This window comes from Portunus trituberculatus, chromosome 31, assembly GCF_017591435.1.
Source record: "Portunus trituberculatus isolate SZX2019 chromosome 31, ASM1759143v1, whole genome shotgun sequence".
NCBI classification, from domain to species: domain Eukaryota; kingdom Metazoa; phylum Arthropoda; class Malacostraca; order Decapoda; family Portunidae; genus Portunus; species Portunus trituberculatus.
The window spans coordinates 25,560,176-25,579,121 of NC_059285.1; the positions used below are offsets into that span (position 1 = coordinate 25,560,176).

Consider the following 18,946-nt stretch of genomic DNA (forward strand, 5'->3'; position numbering starts at 1 on the left):
CAGACTACCCTGAAGCTGAATGCAGTGCGTGGTGTGCGTACGTGCGTGTGTCTGTGCGTGTCGGTGGTGTACATGTGGCAGTGCTGGGTGCTCTGTGTATGGCAACACCGATAAAGCGGCAGCGGCGGCCCGTGGAGTGGGGCACTCGGGCTGCCGGGCAGTGTCTAACCAGACACCGCGCAGAGTGGGGGTATGACACATGCGCTCCTATTTCGCTGGACGATGTTTGCTGTCTGCCCTGCTGTCTCTCTGCAAGCACACGCAAAACACCGAGGAACACTGCACTACCACTAGCACTGCACAACACTGTCGAAACACTGCACTGACACTCGAAGGCTGAAGGGTGGCGGGGGACGCGTAGGCTGTCTGCTGGCGAATTTCTTCCATGCAGCTACTCTCACTGCACCATGTGGAACAACTTGCTTATCGTGTAGGTGTCCATATGTCCTCTACGTGGTGGGAAAGGCCATGGACACACTGAAGTAAAGTAGGTCCTTTATTGCTGCGGTAGGAAGAGAAGTACAGGGCAGCTTGCAAAGGGACAAGACGTTCCCGGGGCAAGCCGTGACAACACACTGAGAGCGATGCGCAGGAACTGAGGTGCCAACTCGGCTTTATTGAATAACTGAATTCACTTCGCTACCTCTTACAAGAAACACATAAAATACTATCCTACAGCCACGTCCCCTGTCAAAGCAGGTACAGTGCCTACAATCCATTATCTAAGTTGAGAGCGGTATAGTGCCTTCCAAGTGTTTTTTTTCTGTGCGGTGGGGAATATACAAGCTTACGGCTTGTTTTAGTTTTCCGCAGGCTATCAGCTGTTCCTCATGTCGCCCCCCGCATCCAGTGATGATGGGGCTGCTGGTCCTATTGCCTCTCCTTTTGCCTCTAGGAGGGCCAGTGTCCATTCCCAGGATCTTAGTGGCAGGGACAGTGACTCTGGCAAGAGTGTTCCTTTCGTCGCCGGTGGGAGGGTGTCAAAGCACCCGGCTTGTCATGGCGCACGCCGACACGATGTGGTTCTTAATGCCACCTGCCCTCAACCTGTAGCTACACAGCCTTCGGCCCCTCCTTCCCAGTGGAACGTGGTTTTGGATGCTCTGGCGGAGTTGAGGAGTGAGATTTACCAACTTAAATTGGACAGGAGGTCTGTTCGCCCTCCTTCACCTGCACGTGTGGCCACAGGTGTGTCTCCCTCTCCACGGCCTCCAAGGGTTCATGACGGGGTTGGCCCCTCACATGGGCCGACCTGTCCGGCTTCTCCAGGTACTTTCTCGGGTTTTGGGGAGGCCGGTAGTGATGTGGACGTTGCAGGCACGCTGTGCCCTACTGTGAGTCCCTTGCTTCAGAGTGCCAAGGTGTTTGGCCCACCTGAGGTGGTTTTGGATGCCATTGATGGTAATGTGGCTGAAATGGTCAACTTTCTGTTTGGCTGTGGGTTTGGGAAGACAACCACAAAGCACTCTGTGAGGACGAGTGTGTGTTATGGCCTTCCAACTGTCCTGCCTTGTCTGCAGTGGAGTGTAACCCCGAAGTTCTGGATGCTTTACGACTGGAAGCCAGAAGACTGGACTTTCACATGAAGGAGGTTAATAAGGATGTTTTGAGGGCAGCGACTATTATTACCAGATCACTGCTTGCTCTGGACAAGGTGGCCCAGGACGAGGAGCACCCAGTGGTGGCCCAGGAAGTGGCCATGATTAACAGTGCCCTGGCCTTGTTAGGAAATGCAAATTTCAGGAACAACCTTGCTAGAAGGTTTGTTCTGAAGCGTGAGCTTAATCAGAAATTCACACACCTTTGTTCTGAGAAAGTCCCAATGACTCAGTTCCTCTTTGGTGATGTGTCTAAGAATGTTAAACAGATTGAGGAATCAGTGAAGTTTAAGTCTACCATTACAGCCAAGAAGCCATCCTTTTCCTGGCACTTCCTGGGTGGCAAGACTCAGGGTTCTGGGCACTCTGCGCCGGCAAGAGGGTTCTCCTCTCGTTTCCAGTCTTACGGGTTCTGGAGGCCTGCCTTCAGGGGTGCGCAAAGGACTTCCCTGGTGTCCCACAATGCTGATTCAAAAAACGCCAGGAGCCCCGGCACTAATTCAGGCAAGTGATTGTTTTGAGGATGGTAGACTTCACCAGTTTGTCCATGAATGGCAGAAACTTACTAGTGATCCTACTATTTTAGACTTTGTGGAGCATTGCCATCTAGACATTAATGTGCATGATGTGAAACATTTATTTTCAGTAAGTGTTGAGTATAAGTTCAATAAAGTGGAACAGGATGTTATTTATGGTGAAATTCACAAATTGCTTAAACTTAAGGTCATTTCCGTCACAGAGAGACTGCCAGGGCAAATTATTTCCCCCATTTTCCTTCGGAAGAAAAGGAATGGGGAATATTGAATGGTTTTGAACTTAGAGAAACTTAACTTTCATATTCCCTACATTGACTTTAAAATGGAGGACTTTGAACTTGCTGTGAAACTTATTAATGCGGGTGACTACTTGGCTTCGGTGGACTTAAGGCATGCTTATTACTCTGTTAGGATTGCGGAAGAACAGCGAAGGTTTTTGTGTTTCACATGGCAAGGTGTGACCTATCAATTCACTTGTCTCCCTAATGGGGTTTCAGCAGGCCCTAGGATCTTCACCAAGCTTATGAAACCTGTTTATTCTTATCTGAGAAATCAGGGTTACACCATTACCAGTTATATAGACGACTCTCTTATTTGCAGTAACTCAAGGGCAGGCTGCATTGCATGTGTGCGGGACACTGTCTCTCTGCTGAGGAGATTGGGTTTCTGTGTGAATGAGGAAAAGTCAGTTTTGGCCCCGACTAAGTGTATTGAATATTTGGGCAATATCATTAACACTGAGACCATGAAAATTTCATTGCCTGAACGCAGAGTTGTTAACCTTATTCGTGCTTGTGAGGAACTCATGCACAGGGAGGAAGTCCAGATTAGGCAAGTGGCGCGTGTGATTGGGATTCTGGTTGCAGCTACCTCAGCAGTCATGCTTGGTAAACTTCATTACAGGAGACTCGAAAAGGCCAAGATAGATGCATTGCAGCACTCCCATGGGGATTTTGATGCTGAGATGTCTATTTCAGAGGACATGAAGTCCGAGCTCCTTTGGTGGTGCAACAATGCCGCTGTTCAGGATAGGGTCATTTTCAGGGCGGCTGCGGATCTTGAAATGTACACTGATGCTTCCACGGTAGGTTGGGGTGGCTGCCTTAACAGTCGGTCTACCGGTGGTAGTTGGTCCTTGGAGGAAAGTTCCCTTCACATTAATGCTCTAGAGCTTAAAGCCATTTTGTTTACTCTTCAGGCATTTAGGCAGGATTTAAGGGGTAAACATATTAAAGTTTTTTGTGACAACTCTACTGCTGTTACATATGTTAATGAAATGGGAGGCACTAAACCACGACCCTGCAATGACATTTCTATACTCATTTGGGATTGGTGTGTAGCAAACAATGCTTGGGTTACATGTTCACACATCCCTGGTAAAGTTAACTATGTGGCAGATGCAGCTTCCCAGAGTTAATAATTGGCATGAGTGGAAATTGGATGTCCCAACTTTCAGATTGATCTGCAATATTTTTGGTACCACCTTCTATTGACCTTTTTGCATCTCAGCTTAACAAGCAGATTACCCCTTTCTGCTCTTGGAAACCTGACCCAGAGGCAACTTATTTTGATGCTTTCTCCCTTAATTGGGCGAGTTTTACACTACCTTACCTTTTTCCTCCATTTTCCTTGATCTCTAGGTGCTTGCAGAAAATGAGGGCAGAGCAGGTCATGGGGTGGATCATGGTGCCACTTTGGTGGTCACAGCCTTGGATGGGCATGCTGCTCCGCATGTTGATCGATCACCCCAGACTGCTCAGGAAATTGGAGACCATATTGACGCACCCTTGTTCAGCAGGAGGTCATCCTCTCATGGGTCACACTCAGTTGATGGCATGCCTGCTATCCGGGAGTCCTTCCGAGTCCGAAGCATACAAGCAGCGGGCGCAGATATTCTCATGGCATCTTGGAAACCAGGTACAGCAAAACTGTACCGGACACATCTTAGAAGATGGTCAGACTTTTGTAGTCGAAGGGATATCAATCCCCTTACTCCCACTGTCCCAGACATCCTAAATTTTTTAACTGTTTCCTTCAACAGGGGCATGGGTTACAGCTCCATTAATACGGCGCGGGGTGCACTGTCCTCCCTGGGAATTATGGTGGATGGTGTTTCAGCGGGTTGCCACCCGCTAGTTAATAGGTTTCTGAAGGGCGTGTTTAATCTGCGGCCACCCAAGCCACGGTACACCAAGACGTGGGATGTCCAGCCTGTACTTATCTACCTGAGGTCCTTGTTTCCTTTGAATGATCTCAGCTTAAAGGCACTTACACTTAAACTGGTTATGCTGATGGCTCTTACGCAGGCAGCTTGGATTCAAACTTTGCACTTGCTCTTGCTCCAGGGCATTACCATTGAAGAATCTTCAATTGCCGTCCAGTTGGGGGACAACGTTAAACAATGCAGGCCTAACTTTAACATTCAAAGTGTCACTTTTATTGCTTATGCTAAGGATGCTCGCCTTTGCGTTTGTGAGACCCTGCGTGCTTACATTGGCAAAACAGTGCCTTTCAGGTCCAACTTGCTGCAGTTGAGAAATAGATTAATTGTTAGTTTTGTTAAACCTCATCAGCCTGTCTTTAAAGATACTATCTCTAGATGGATTAAGATTGTGTTGGGCTTGGCTGGGATTGACATTACCATTTTTACTGCAGGGAGTGTCAGACCTGCAGCGGCTTCAAAAGCAAAGGCTTTGGCGGTCCCTATCCACTGTATCGTGGCAAGAACTGGTTGGACTCTCGAGACTACATTTGCTAAGTTTTACGACAAACAAATTCTTACTTGTTCAGATCCTTTTCAAGATGCTGTTTTGTACATGGCCAACTGACAGTTTTGTGGGATTTTGTCATTTTGGGGGGACCTAATCTTCTTTTCTTTTGTTTTTTGTCTTAAAGTGACATTTGTACACCATTTTTCTATGTGACTTGCACCATTTGTTCTTTATCTATCCCTCTCTCTCTCGTACTTCATCAACTACAGGCAACCCCCGCTTAACGAAGGGGTTACGTTCCTAAAAAACACTTCGTTAAGCGAAAATTCGTTAAGCTAACAAGCTTAATCCCTGACTTGAATTTCCATTGAGGGTAAACAAAACAAGAGTGCATCATAGTACAGTGAAAGGTTTAATGAAAGTAAAAATTATGAAGTTGAACATTTAGGCAGTTTAATTTAAGTAATTATAATGTACACTAATGTATGTATGTACATAACTTTATGATGTTGATGATCTTAAATTTATGAAGGGAGGTAGAGTGAAACGAGAAAGACAGTAACCAGCAACCTGTGGAATGTAAACAAAGGGTGCATCATTGTATCACATACAAAACTTATGTACCACATTTCCACAAGGCTTTCCATTTTATCAATTGTAGAATCATGAGTTCAGGTGGTTCTTTTAGCTAAGGAAGATACGGTCTCACCAGCCTTCTCAATAGAGTCTGCTGACTTGAAAATAGTAGAGACAGTAAATGGAGGCAAGATAGTGGCGAGCAATCCTATAGTTTTCTCGCCTCTCTCGTGTCTGTGAATAATATCCAGCTTCACTTTGACATTAAAAGACTTCCTGATCTTCTTAGGAACGCTAGGCCACATTGCATGGCGTTTTGGTGGTAAGTTGAGCGAGGGAAGACGAGCTGTTGCTGATGCTGTTATTGTAATGAACAGGGGAGTGAGTGGTGCGCATGTTGTCCACGAGAGGCTTGATCTTGATCTTGATTCCACATGTGTTCCATGATTTCTCCTGAAGTAGGCCTTAGTATCGGCAGCTCCTGGTGTATTCAAAAGCCTGTCGTCTTGCATGATACAGCGGGGCTTACAAACTTGGAAAAAATTACCTGGATAAAACTTCGTTAAAGCGAGTTTGGTGTTCGTTAAACGAGCAGATGATAGTAAAATGAAACCTTCGTTGTAGCGAAATTTCGTTGTGTGAACCTTCATTAAGCAGGGGTTGCCTGTATTCTAGAGTAGAAACTCAATAAATTTGTTACACACGACCAACCTTTTCTAAAACCAAATTGACTATTTGATAATAATTTGTTGTCTTCAAGAAACTCAATCCATTGTTTCTTTATTACTCTTTCACACATCTTGCATATTAAACTAGTCAGTGATACATTCATTCCCGCTCAACACTTGAACTATTGTGTGTGTTAATCCAGCGTGTGAACTCATTTTTTGTGCTCCCATCCTCGCTGTTTAGCGAGTTTCGCTATCACCATGGCCTCTACTAGTGGTTCGGGGGGTGCTGATTCTCGTGAAGGTGTCGATGTTGCAGCTGTAAATGGGGACTCAAAATGGGGACTTTGGGCAGACAAAAGACTGATTGGTATTTTTCCCTACTTAACCCGTAAACTGCGGCATTCACATTCAGAGGGTGTCTCCTGGTGCGGCTAAATCAGCGAACGATTGACTTTCACTGAAAGATATATACTTTATAAAGATGTGTCACAGATACTTCATTTCACAATTCTGTAACTCAAAATTTACTGTAGCTACCATATTTCTAAGTATTTTTCGCCACAAAAATGGATTTCTGGCAGGATCTGGAGGCATTGTGGAGAGCGGGATGGGAGGGGGGAGGTAGGGGGAGGAGGCAGGGAGGATACACACAGACCGCTTATTGCCACTGTTCGTCGACGGGACAGTGTTTTCAACGCTCGAATGTTCTCTCTCTCTCTCTCTCTCTCTCTCTCTCTCTCTCTCTCTCTCTCTTGCTTGCTTCAAGAGAAATAAATGATAAAACAAAAGTATTTTATTTCTATAATGGCAATTTCCGTATAAGTAATATTCTTTCCATTATTCTGACACTAATATTTTGAATCGCAAATGAAGTAAATGGCATCAAAGTATATTGAGTAAACAACATACATATGGAATGGATAAATTGGTCAAGTAAAATGCATATGCACTGGTTATTGTTCTAGCCCCTATTGTTTTACAATTTTTTTTCACTCTCTCTCTCTCTCTCTCTCTCTCTCTCTCTCTCTCTCTCACTTTGTTCAAAATAAATAAGTGAAACTAAAATACTACTCTTTGCTTGGTTCACAATAAATAAAGTAACGAAATATTAGTTCCGTGTAAGCCACAATAACATACATATCATACTATATATCTGTGTGTGTGTGTGTGTGTGTGTGTGTGTGTGTGTGTGTGAGAGAGAGAGAGAGAGAGAGAGAGAGAGAGAGAGAGAGAGAGAGAGAGAGAGAGAGAGAGAGAGAGAGAGAGAGAGAGAGAGCGATGAGTCATGTCTCATGACGCGATGCGGGCGGGCCGACACGTCTGACAGTGTTACAAACGTCTAGTGAAGATGGTCTTGTTTCCATAATCTTATTCGCTTTATCTCTTTTCTATTGTACAAAACAACTTCTATACTACTACATTATAGCTTCCTCTTACCATACATGAGACTCAATCTCTAATATCTATGAAAGGAATGCAATGTCGACTAAATAAAATAAAAACATAGTGTTTCATTGTTTTCCTTTATAAATATGATATAAATAACCAAATTCTTATTAGAAGGATATAAATTACTATAAGAAAGGTTATTAGAACACAAAAAAATAATTTCAAAGAAATACGAATCACGGGAACTTTATGGTGCCTGTTTAAAAGAGCGCTTCAGAAGGCGTACAGCAGTTTGCCGCCAAGCCACCCAGAAGGCGTACAGCAGTTTTCGGGTTAAAGTAGTATTCAAATTTGGCGAAATTCCAATTTAGCGATGGTTTCAGCAGACTAATATGATCGCTAAATGTATATATTATATATTATGTATATATATATATATATATATATATATATATATATATATATATATATATATATATATATATATATATATATATATATATATATATATATATATATATATATATATATATATATATATATATATATATATATATATATATATATATATATATATATATATATATATATATATATATATATATATATATATATATATATATATATATATATATATATATATATATATATATATATATATATATATATATATATATATATATATACAGTGGTACCTCTAGATACAAAATCAATTTGTTCTAGAGTGGCTTTCGTATCATGAATTTTTCATATAATGAGTCGCGTTTTACATGTAAATCGCCTAATTCCTTCCAAGCTTTACGAAAACAACACATTAAATTTTATAATAAGGGTAAAACCAGAATTATTATTATTAGCTGTTACAAGTATTTCCAATACCATAATCCTTCCTGCAGCCTACTCGGCGTGTGGAGAAGATGGCCCACTCCCTCGTCTCATAGCAACACACACGTACGTACACATGCACACGAGCACACACACATGCCAGGTGCCTTTATACTTTTATTAATAGAACATCCAAATGGTTTACTCGTTCAAGCAAGAGTCAAAACTCCACTTGTGAATTATATTCACAATGATAAAGCGTGTGAAGCACAATTGCAAAATAAAATAAATAAGAACTGCAGCACTGATGCCTTCAGTTTCAACGATCGGACAAGTGATTCTGTATTGTAAACAATATGTCCAATACATGCTGCCGCCCACCACTAAAACAAGAGATGGACTGTTTCACTGTGCATACGTATTTACCCATGGTGTTTTTATTTACATAGTTTTAAATTTGTGGTGAGTGCTAAGGCAAATTTGTAATGAGTGCTGAAACAATAGTGTCTTGCAGACTCCTTGCTTCCAATGTTTTTGTGTTCAGTGGTCGGGTATATGATGAATGCGTCCTTGTATGAGAATAACTTTTTTTTTCTTAGAAATTTCTTTCAAATATTAAAGTGCATCTTCCAAGATGCAGTGTCTTGCAAGCCATAAAATACGGTATTTATTCATTTTTTTCAGTTTCTAAATGGTGAGAATTTCAAAATTTTCTGCCCACAGGAATTTCAAGTTTTGTTTTGTATCTTTCGTATACCGAGTAATTTTTCATATTATGAAGCGAATAAATCTTTACATATCATTTCGTAAAATGAAATTTCATATACAGAAGCTTTCGTATCTAGAGGTACCACTGTATATATATATATATATATATATATATATATATATATATATATATATATATATATATATATATATATATATATATATATATATATATATATATATATATATATATATATATATATATATATATATATATATATATATATATATATATATATATATATATATATATATGAGGGTGGATATAGAGTAACTGAAATCTATCTTGTGAATGGATCCCAGGAGGTAAAGGCTTGTAGGAATATCAATTAAATTTATTTTAATAAATTTTCATCCAAAAGATATCAAAATTTCCATCAAAGACAAGGAAATCAAAATAATTCAGAGGAAAAGAAAAAAAAAAAAGAAGACAACAAGCATTGCAATAGCAAGTACTCACATAGCAGGCAGCACCATTACCGATTCCTCCACAGAGGAAGGAGTCCGACTCTGCAAGGATCTTGGAACCAGTTACATTATGCAATAGGTTGCGGCACTCCTCAGCTCCAAGCAGTGGCACTGAGAGCTTCCTCAACACGCCCTCTGAGGGTTTTCCACCAACTACCTCTGCTGGAGCACACAGTAGTGTAAAACAAAAGTACATATAACAATATGGACACCATGCTGCAAAATTTTTCTGTACTCTAGCATTGAAAATTATGTGTGTGTAATTCACCTCGGTCGTCTGCTGGTCACCCAGCCAGTCTTCCCCATTACGGAGCGAGCTCAGAGCTCATAGACCGATCTTCGGGTAGGACTGAGACCACATCACACACACTGTGTATACAGTGTGTGTGTATTTACCTAATTGTATTTACCTAATTGTAACATACGGGAAAAGAGCTATGCTCGTGTTGTCCCGTCTCCATATCTATTAATGTCCAGCGTTTTCTTAAAATCATGAATATTCCTTGCGTTGACCACTTCCACGTCTAAACTATTCCATGCTTCCACCCTTCTATGAGGGAAGCTATATTTTTTCACATCTCTCCTATAAGTGGCCATTTTTAGTTTTTTCCCATGCCCTCTCGACATTCTTTCATTCCACATACACAGATCTTCCCTATCCATTTTTCCATGCCAATCATCACTCTGTATATTGCTATCAGGTCTCCCCTTTCTCTTCTGTTTTCCAGGGTCGGAAGTTGCATTCTTTTCAGTCTGTCTTCATAAGTCAAATCTCTTAAGTCAGGCACCATTTTTGTTGCAGCCCTCTGTACTTTCTCTAGTTTCCTTATGTGTTTCTTTAAGTTCGGAGCCCACTGTATTGTTGCATATTCAAGCCTCGGTCTTATCATTGCAGTAATTATTTTCTTCATCATTTCTTCATCTAAATATACGAACGCCACTCTTATGTTCCTCAATAAGTTCAATACTTCTCCAATTATTTTGTTTATATGTCTCTCTGGCGATAGGTCATTGGTAATTGTCACCCCAAGGTCTTTTTCTTCATGACTGGTTTTATGTCTTCATTTCCTATCTTGTACATACTCCTGATTCTTCTTTCACTCTTGCCAAACTCTATTTTCTTGCATTTTGTCGTGTTGAACTCCATTTGCCATGTACAGCTCCATTTCCATATTCTGTCCAAGTCTTCCTGGAGTAGTTCGCAATCTTTGTCACATCTCACTTTTCTTAACAATTTTGCATCGTCTGCAAATAGGCTCACATAACTGGACACCCCATCCACCATGTCATTTATGTAGACCGCGAACATTACTGGTGCCAACACTGATCCCTGTGGAACTCCACTCTCCACCAAGCCCCATTCTGATGGTCTGTCCTTAATTATTGTTCTCATTTCTCTTCCTACCAAAAGTCTTCCATCCATTTTAGTAAACTGCCATGCACTCCTCCTACCATTTCAAGTTTCCAGATCAGTCTCCGGTGTGGTACCTTATCAAAGGCCTTTTTTAAATCCAGATATATTCCATCAGCCCAACCATCTCTTTCCTGTATTACATCTATCACCCTCGAATAGTAACATATCAGGTTTGTCGTGCATGAACGCCCTTTTCTAAAACCAAATTGACACTCACAAAGTATGTCATTTTCTCCAAGAAGTCTGTCCATCTATTCTTCACCACCCTCTCACACATCTTAGCTACCACACTTGTAAGTGACACTGGTCTATAGTTCAATGGGTCTCTCTTGTTACCTGATTTATAGATTGGGACAATGTTAGCTCTTTTCCAGTCTTGGGGCACTACACCTTCCCTTAATGAGGCATCAATTACTTCACAAACTTTTTCTGCCAGTTGCTCCCTGCATTCTCTTAAAATCCATCCTGATACCCCATCAGGTCCCACAGCTTTTCTCACTTCTAAACTCCCCATCATATTCTTGATCTCCTCCACAGTTACTTGAAACTCCTTCATAATCCCTTTCTGTTCCATTACCAGTGGTTTGTCAAAAGCAGTCTCCTTTGTGAATACCTTCCGAAAGCATCCATTCATAGCCTCTGCCATTTCCTGGGATCTTCACTGCATACTCCATTTACTTCTAAACTTTCAATACTTTCTCTATTTTTGATGTTGTTGTTCACATGTCTGTAAAAAGCCTTGGTTGGTCTTTACATTTATCAATTATATCCTTTTCTTGTTTCTTTCTTTCTTCTCTTCTAATCAACACATATTCATTTCTTGCTCTTTTGTAACTTTCCCACTGCTTAATCCGTCTTTTCCTTCTCCACCTCTTCCATGCATCCTCTTTTCTTGTTCTAGCCTTTTCACATCTATCGTTAAACCAGTCCTGCTTTCCAACTTCTCTATGTTGTCTTATTGGTACAAATTTTTCTCACCTTCTTTGTATATTTTATAAATTCCTTCCACTTTTCATTTGCTCCCTTAGCACTCTTGAATTTCATCCAATTTGTCTCTTGAAAGAATTTCTTTAGGTTTCCAAAATCTGTCTTGGCATAATTCCATCTTCCCACTTTATATTCTTCATTTCTTCTAGATTTCTCTTCATCTATCACCTTGAACTCCAAAACTGCATGATCACTCTTTGCTAAAGGGCACTCCACCCTCATCTCCTCAATGACCATTGGCTCTGTACTAAAGACCAAGTCCAGTCTTGACGATGCTCCCTCTCCTCCAAACCTAGTATCTTCTTTGACCCACTGAGTTAACACATTTTCCATTGCCAGTGTCAATAGTGTATTTCCCCATGTTGTCTCTGATCCTTCCATTGACCAGTCCTCCCAACACACCTCTTTACAATTAAAATCTCCCATCATTATAGTTCGTTCACAGCCACCCAACATTTCTTCCAGACATGTTCCTGTATCACTTATCATTTCTTCATATTCCTGTACTGACCATGCATTTGTCTTAGGTGGTACGTACACCACTATGTAGTGCCTCTTTTTCCTTCATTAGTTTCTGCTCTGATCTTTAGCACTTCTGCCTTTCCCATACCTTCTTTCACTTGATCCACCTTTATATCTTTTTAACCAGCAACATCACTCCTCCTCCCATCTTACCTACTCTATTTCTTTTCCAAACATTATATTTCCTTCTCCAACCATCATCAGGTCTTCTCCCTCTCTCAGTTTTGTTTCAGTAAGACCCACAATATCTGGGTTCTTGTCCCTCAAGTAATCGTTGAGTTCTAAAATCCCGATATCACTCCATTTATGTTGGAATACATTACATTCCGCTCATACGTAAGTTTCTTTAGTCCTTTCTTGCTGTACTTTTCTGGGTTATGAACCACTTCCTCAGTCTCATATCCAAGATTCTCCAGAAAAACTCTTTCTTCTCCTCTTCTGTCCTCTCTTCATTTTTTTCAAAGCCTCCTTTCTCAACTCATTTAACATTTCTCTTTCCTTTTCACCGAGATCTCTTCTCAACCAAATCTTCCTTGTTGTTTCCTGCTGGGCTAGCCTCCATGACTTCTCCACCAATTCATCTACATCCTTTTGTGACTTAAGTTTGATTCTTATTGGCCTCATACCTTCTCCTGTGAACTTTCCAATTCTATGGAAGTCCTCTATTTCTTGTACTAGGTCTTTTCCTCCTGCACCACATTAATGATATTATTTATCACCTTTTTATGTTTTCTCTCTCTCCATTTTACTCGGTGTCTTATCCTCCTCCACACCAAATATCACCACACATCTCTTTTTGTCTACAGTTTCCCTCACCAATGTCTCATTTGACTTAATAACCTTCACCACTTTCTCAGCAATCTTCTCTTCTATGATCTGTTGATCTATAATTTCAGCAAGGCCCAAAGTTTTCTCCCAGACTCTTTGATTTCCTTTTCCAGACTTGCAACTTTGTAATTTACCTCCTTTCTTTCCACTTCCTGACTTTTTTTCCATTCAGCCTGCTTCTCCATCATTTTTCCTAGAGATTCTCCACATTTGTCACAATTCACTTTAATTAGCTTAACTTCCTCTTTCAGTACTTCATTTTCCTTCTTCATATCGGCACACTCTTTCATTACATTGTCATAACTCGTTTCCAGGCCCACATACTTTTCAAACAGTTTTTCAATTTTACCTTCCAACTCCAGAATTTTCTTCACATAAACGCTCTTCTCCATTATTCCTTGAAATCCTGTGAAGTCTGATTCATCTTTCGAGTTCACGGCCGCCATGTGTGTATTTACCTAATTGTATTTACCTAATTGTAACATACGGGAAAAGAGCTATGCTCGTGTTGTCCCGTCTCCATATCTATTAATGTCCAGCTTTTTCTTAAAATCATAAGCGCTCTTCTCCATTATTCCTTGAAATCCTGTGAAGTCTGATGTGTGTGTGTGTGTGTGTGTATGTATTTAACTAGTTGTATTTACCTAGTTGTGTTTTACAGGTAAAGAGCTATGCTCATGCTGTCCTGTCTCCATACCTATAGTCATCCAGTTTAGCCTTAAATTCATGAATATTTCTTGTTTCATCCACTGTTTCATCCAAATTGTTCCATATTTCTATGCTTCTGTTTGGAAAATCATATTTCTTAATGTCTCTTCTACGTGCAGTCTTTTTCAATATCATGCTATGTCCCCTTGTATTTCTTGAGTCCCACACCAATAGGTCTTCTTTGTCAACTGTGTCCATCCCCTTCCATGCTCTGTATATAGCAATTAGGTCTGCTCTTTCTCTCCTCTGTTGCGATGTTGGAGGTTTTAATATCTTTAATCTGTCCTCATACATTAAGTCTCTCAAACTTGGAACCATTTTGGTTGCAGCTCTTTGAATCCTTTCTACCTTCCTTATATCTTTTTTATTATGTGGTGACCATATAAGTGCAGCATATTCTAGTTTAGGTTGAGTCATGTATTCTACTAGTTTTTTCATCATCTCTTCATCTATATTTAATTTTTCTTAGTATGTAACACATAAGTTTCCCCCAACACTGTTGTTTATGTGTTTTTCTGGTGATAAAATGTCATATATTGTAATACCCAGGTCATTCTCCTCTTGTTTTCTGAATTTCTACCTCTCCCATAGTGTAGGATCTCATCTCTCATCTTGTGCTTTTTCCTAGTTCAATCACTGCACTTTTTTTGCATTATATTCCATTTCCCATTTCTTGCTTCACTCATGTATCTCATTCAAATCTTTTTGTAGCATTTCACAATCAACATCATTTTCCACTAAGTCTAAAAAAAAAAAAAAATGTCAGGAAGCTGGAAATAATCCAGAAAGCTGCAACAAAACAATAGATAGATTAAAAGTTGATAATGTCATATAAGGAAGAGGATGCAAGATCACAGTCAGAAATAATGAATAGGTGCTTCCAATCAGTATTCACCAAAGAAAACAAGTGTAAATTTTAATGCTAAGAAATGTAGTGTAATGGAATTTGGAAGGAGTGCTAGCCAAACAAAAGGTACTTATTACCTGGGAAATGAAGAAGTTAATAAAAGGAGAGAAGAAAAGAACCTGGGAGTAACCATTTCAAACAGCATATCATTTGAAAAGCATATTAACAAACCCTATAACCTACTTGGAAATATCAGAGCAGCATTTATGCACATCAATAAAGATAAAAAAAAAAAAAAAAAAAAATGAAAACAACAATGATATGTCTACTTTTGGGGTATGCAGCATTAGTGTGATCAACAAATCTAAAAAAAAAAAGACATCAGGAGGCTGGAAAGAACCCAGAAAGCTGCAACAAAAATCCCTGCACATTTAAGTGAATACAGTAATACCTCGAGATATGATCGCCCCAACATACAATTTTTTAAATATATGACAAAAAATTTTGTATAATTTACGCCTTGAATTACAATGATATTTTTAAGATACGAATAGCCATCGGTAGGTGGCGCAGTGATTGCTCGGCTACCTGTGTCCACCCGAACATTCAGCCTATGTTGTGTATAGTTGTTCATCCTTTGTGCATGTATGTGCCTGTGCTCCACGGCAGTGTGTATTTTTTCTTAAGTTTTGTGAACTCAAGACCATGGGACCATGGGTCCCAAAAGTAAAAGTTTGGCGAGAAACACATAAAATAGCCTGTATTCACATACTGATGACACAGAAATTCAATAAATGAATGAGTACAAATGGTGTTCTGCCCACAAGCAACTCTTCCTCTTTGCAATGCAAAAAAACAGAAGTCTCTAGATGTCATGGTTACGAAAATATCACAGGTTGAATGAGGTAGTATCATCAGTTTATGTGGCCTTACGTCCGATCAGGTTCAGTGGCCTTGGCTAGAGCGAGGGAAAACGGGCCCCTTGTATCCTCTCTCCTGTCGCCTGTTCTGATACCACTCTCATTCAAAAGTTGTCTCCCTGTAACATGGCAAGAGACCCGAGGTATAGAAGTAAGGCAAGCGGGAGTGGTGGCTGAATCAGACAGTGAAATCATTGTCGCTCCTACCATTCATCGTTGGTGACACAGTGACGTAGAGCATGTGTTTACTCCTGATGAGTGTTGCCAGTTCACAAGCAAAGAAAACGGGAAGAAAATAGCCAAAATATAGCAGTAAAAAGCCTAAACATCTATTGACATGCCCCGAGTCTTGCGTGATGAACGTCTATCGATGTGTCCCGAGTTTTGCAGGTTAAGTTGTTATTTTGGGCAATATAGTTAATTTATATCATGCATACAATAAACATTGTATTCATTTTATATTAAATCTATATTTGGTTGGTATTTAAAGCATGTTAATTTTTTTGGGAGGGGAGGGTAAATTCATATCACAAGAACGAATTAATTCTATTTCCATAATTTCTATGGGAAAAATTTACTTGATATGCAATTCTTTTATATACAACGATTGTCACGGAACGAATTAAAATCGTATGTTGAGGTACCACGGTATATAGTTATGAAGTGAGGTTGGAAACACTGGGACTAACTACAATGGAGGAAAGGAGGAAGAGAGATGATATGATAACACTATATAGGATATTGGAAGGGATAGAGAAGCTGGACATAAATGATCTAGTGAAACTTGATATGGGGAGCTCTAGACTAGGGACATGGAAGAAAACTGAAAGTGAGTGATTGCAAAAGACATAAAGGAATACAGCCTCCCTCACATATGTATAGCAGCGTGGAACAAACTTGATGATGAAATGGTGTGTGCAAAGACCACACATAAATTTAAGCAAAATTTTGAAAGAAACGGATCAGGAAGCAGAACAGCATGAGCCTAGTGCAAACTCTTTTCCTGTATCTCACAAATAGGTAAATACAACTAGGAAAATACACACACACACTAACAATAATGTATAAAATAGTTTATAGCATTGAAAAGATAGACAAGCAAGACCTAGTGGAGGTGACAGAAGCTAAAAGGACAAGAGGACATGTAAAGAAGATCAGGAAGAGGCAGTGTGTGAATAATATTGGAAAATACAGTTTTCCACGTAGAACGGTGGAAAAATGGGATGCACTGAGTAATGAAGTTGTTACAGCACATAATGTGCATAGTTTTAAAGAAAAATTAGGTAAATGGAGATATGGAGACAGGACACTATGAGCCTGGCTCGAACCCTGTACAATACAACTAAGTAAATACAACTAAGTAAATACACAGTGAATCCTTGCCAGAGCTCTGATCTTTTGTGCACGTCTCTAACGGTGTCCTGTGTGTGTGTGTGTGTGTATTTACCTAGTTGTATTTTATGGGAGGGGAGCCTATGCTCGCATTGTCCCGTCTATGTATCTCACAGTATATAATTTTCTCTTAAAGTCGTGTATAGACTGCACACACCACCTCTCTGTCCAGTCTGTTCCATATATCTATCACTCTATGGGGGAAACTGTTTTTCTTGGAGTCTCTTCTGTAGCTGTCTTTTCTGAGTCCTCTTGTGTCCCTTCTGTCCGTCTTCAGCAGGTCGATCCTATCAGAAAGCTCCATATTATTCATTATTCTGTAGATGGTCAACAGGTCGCCTCTTTCTCTTCTCTGCTCCAGTGTTGGTAATTCTAGTCTTTCCAGTCTCTTTTCATACGTAAGAGCTGACAAGGTTGGGGCCAGCTTGGTGGCTGCTCTTTGTATCCATTCAAATTTCCTGATATTTTTCCTCGTGTTAGACGGCCACAGTACTGCTGCATACTGCAGTCGTGGTCTGACCAAGGATTACAATAACTTTATCACCATATCTTCATCAATATGTGAGAATGCAATTCTAATATTTCTCAGTAAGTTGTAGGTCTCACCAACAATTTTATTCATATGTTTATTGGGGGACATTTCTTTTGTTATGAGAACTCCCAGGTCCTTTTCACTTTCCACCTTCTTAATCTTCTCTTCTCCAAGTTTATATTGTCTTGTTATCCTATTTTTGCTCTTCCCAAATTCCATTATGCTACATTTCTTAATGTAGAATTCCATCTCCCATCTTTTATTCCATTCCCATAGTCTATCTAGTCCTGCTGTAGAGTTCTACCATCATTCTACCATCACAAAGAGCGTTTCCTTTTACTACCATCTGCTCATATAATGAACACCAAATTCGCTTGAACAAAATTTTATCCAGATAATTTTTTCCAAGTTTGAAAGCCCTGCCGTATCACGCAAGCTGACAGGCTTTGTCTTATGGACAAAATGTGCACCACTCACTCCCCTACCCTTCCACACTCTTAGTTCAAAACAATAACAACATTCAGCAGCAGCTCATCTTCCCTCACTCAACATGCCACCAAAACACCCTGCAACCAGCCCTGCAATGTTGCCTAGCATTGCTAAGAAGACCAGGAAGTCTCTTACTCTCGAAGTGAAGGATATTATTCACAGACACGAGAGGCGAGAAAACTAATAGTTGCTCATCACCATGGCTTGACTCCATCTATTGTCGCTACTATTTTCAAGTCAGCAGACTCTATTAAGAAGGCTGGTAAGACTGTATCTTGACTTAGTCTTAAATTAAACTGCTTAAATGTTGAATTTCATGTTTTTTACTTTCATTAAATCTTCTACTGTACTATCATGCACTCTCGCTTTGTTTACTCTCAATGGAAGTTCAAGTCAGGGTTCAAACTTGTTATAATTGGTTCGCTTAACGAAAATTCATGCAACGAACGTTTTTTTTAGGAACATAACCCGTTCGTTAAGTGGGGGTTGCCTCTATAGCATTATGCCACGTGTGTTTGCTTTCTTTTACTCTGTATTCATGAAGATATCTCTTTACTCCCTCATTATACTTGTCTAGGAATATATCATACTTCTCTTGAATTCTTTTGCCTAACATAATTTCCTTCCACTCTATACTACCAAAGTAGCTCCTTAACCCGTAAGAGGTCAAGCACGTACATGTACGTGAAATCCGCGGTTACTCTCTGTGGTCAATTACGTACAAGGTACATTCATCTCTTTTTCGCTTCCTATACATTTGAAATT

At 40.0% G+C, this 18,946-nt stretch overlaps 1 protein-coding gene across 2 annotated transcripts in view; it reads right to left on the reverse strand.

Annotated features, from left to right (window-relative positions):
- LOC123511359 (protein masquerade-like) overlaps positions 1–18,946 on the reverse strand; it is a 183,411-nt gene that overhangs the window by 9,616 nt on the left and 154,849 nt on the right. The window contains exon 5 of one of the 2 annotated variants that reach the window (XM_045267172.1): positions 9,535–9,701. In XM_045267172.1, coding sequence (XP_045123107.1) covers positions 9,535–9,701 — 167 coding nt within the window. Of the gene's footprint in view, positions 1–9,534; positions 9,705–18,946 lie in introns of both variants that reach the window. The other variant, XM_045267171.1, reaches the window with a different exon arrangement.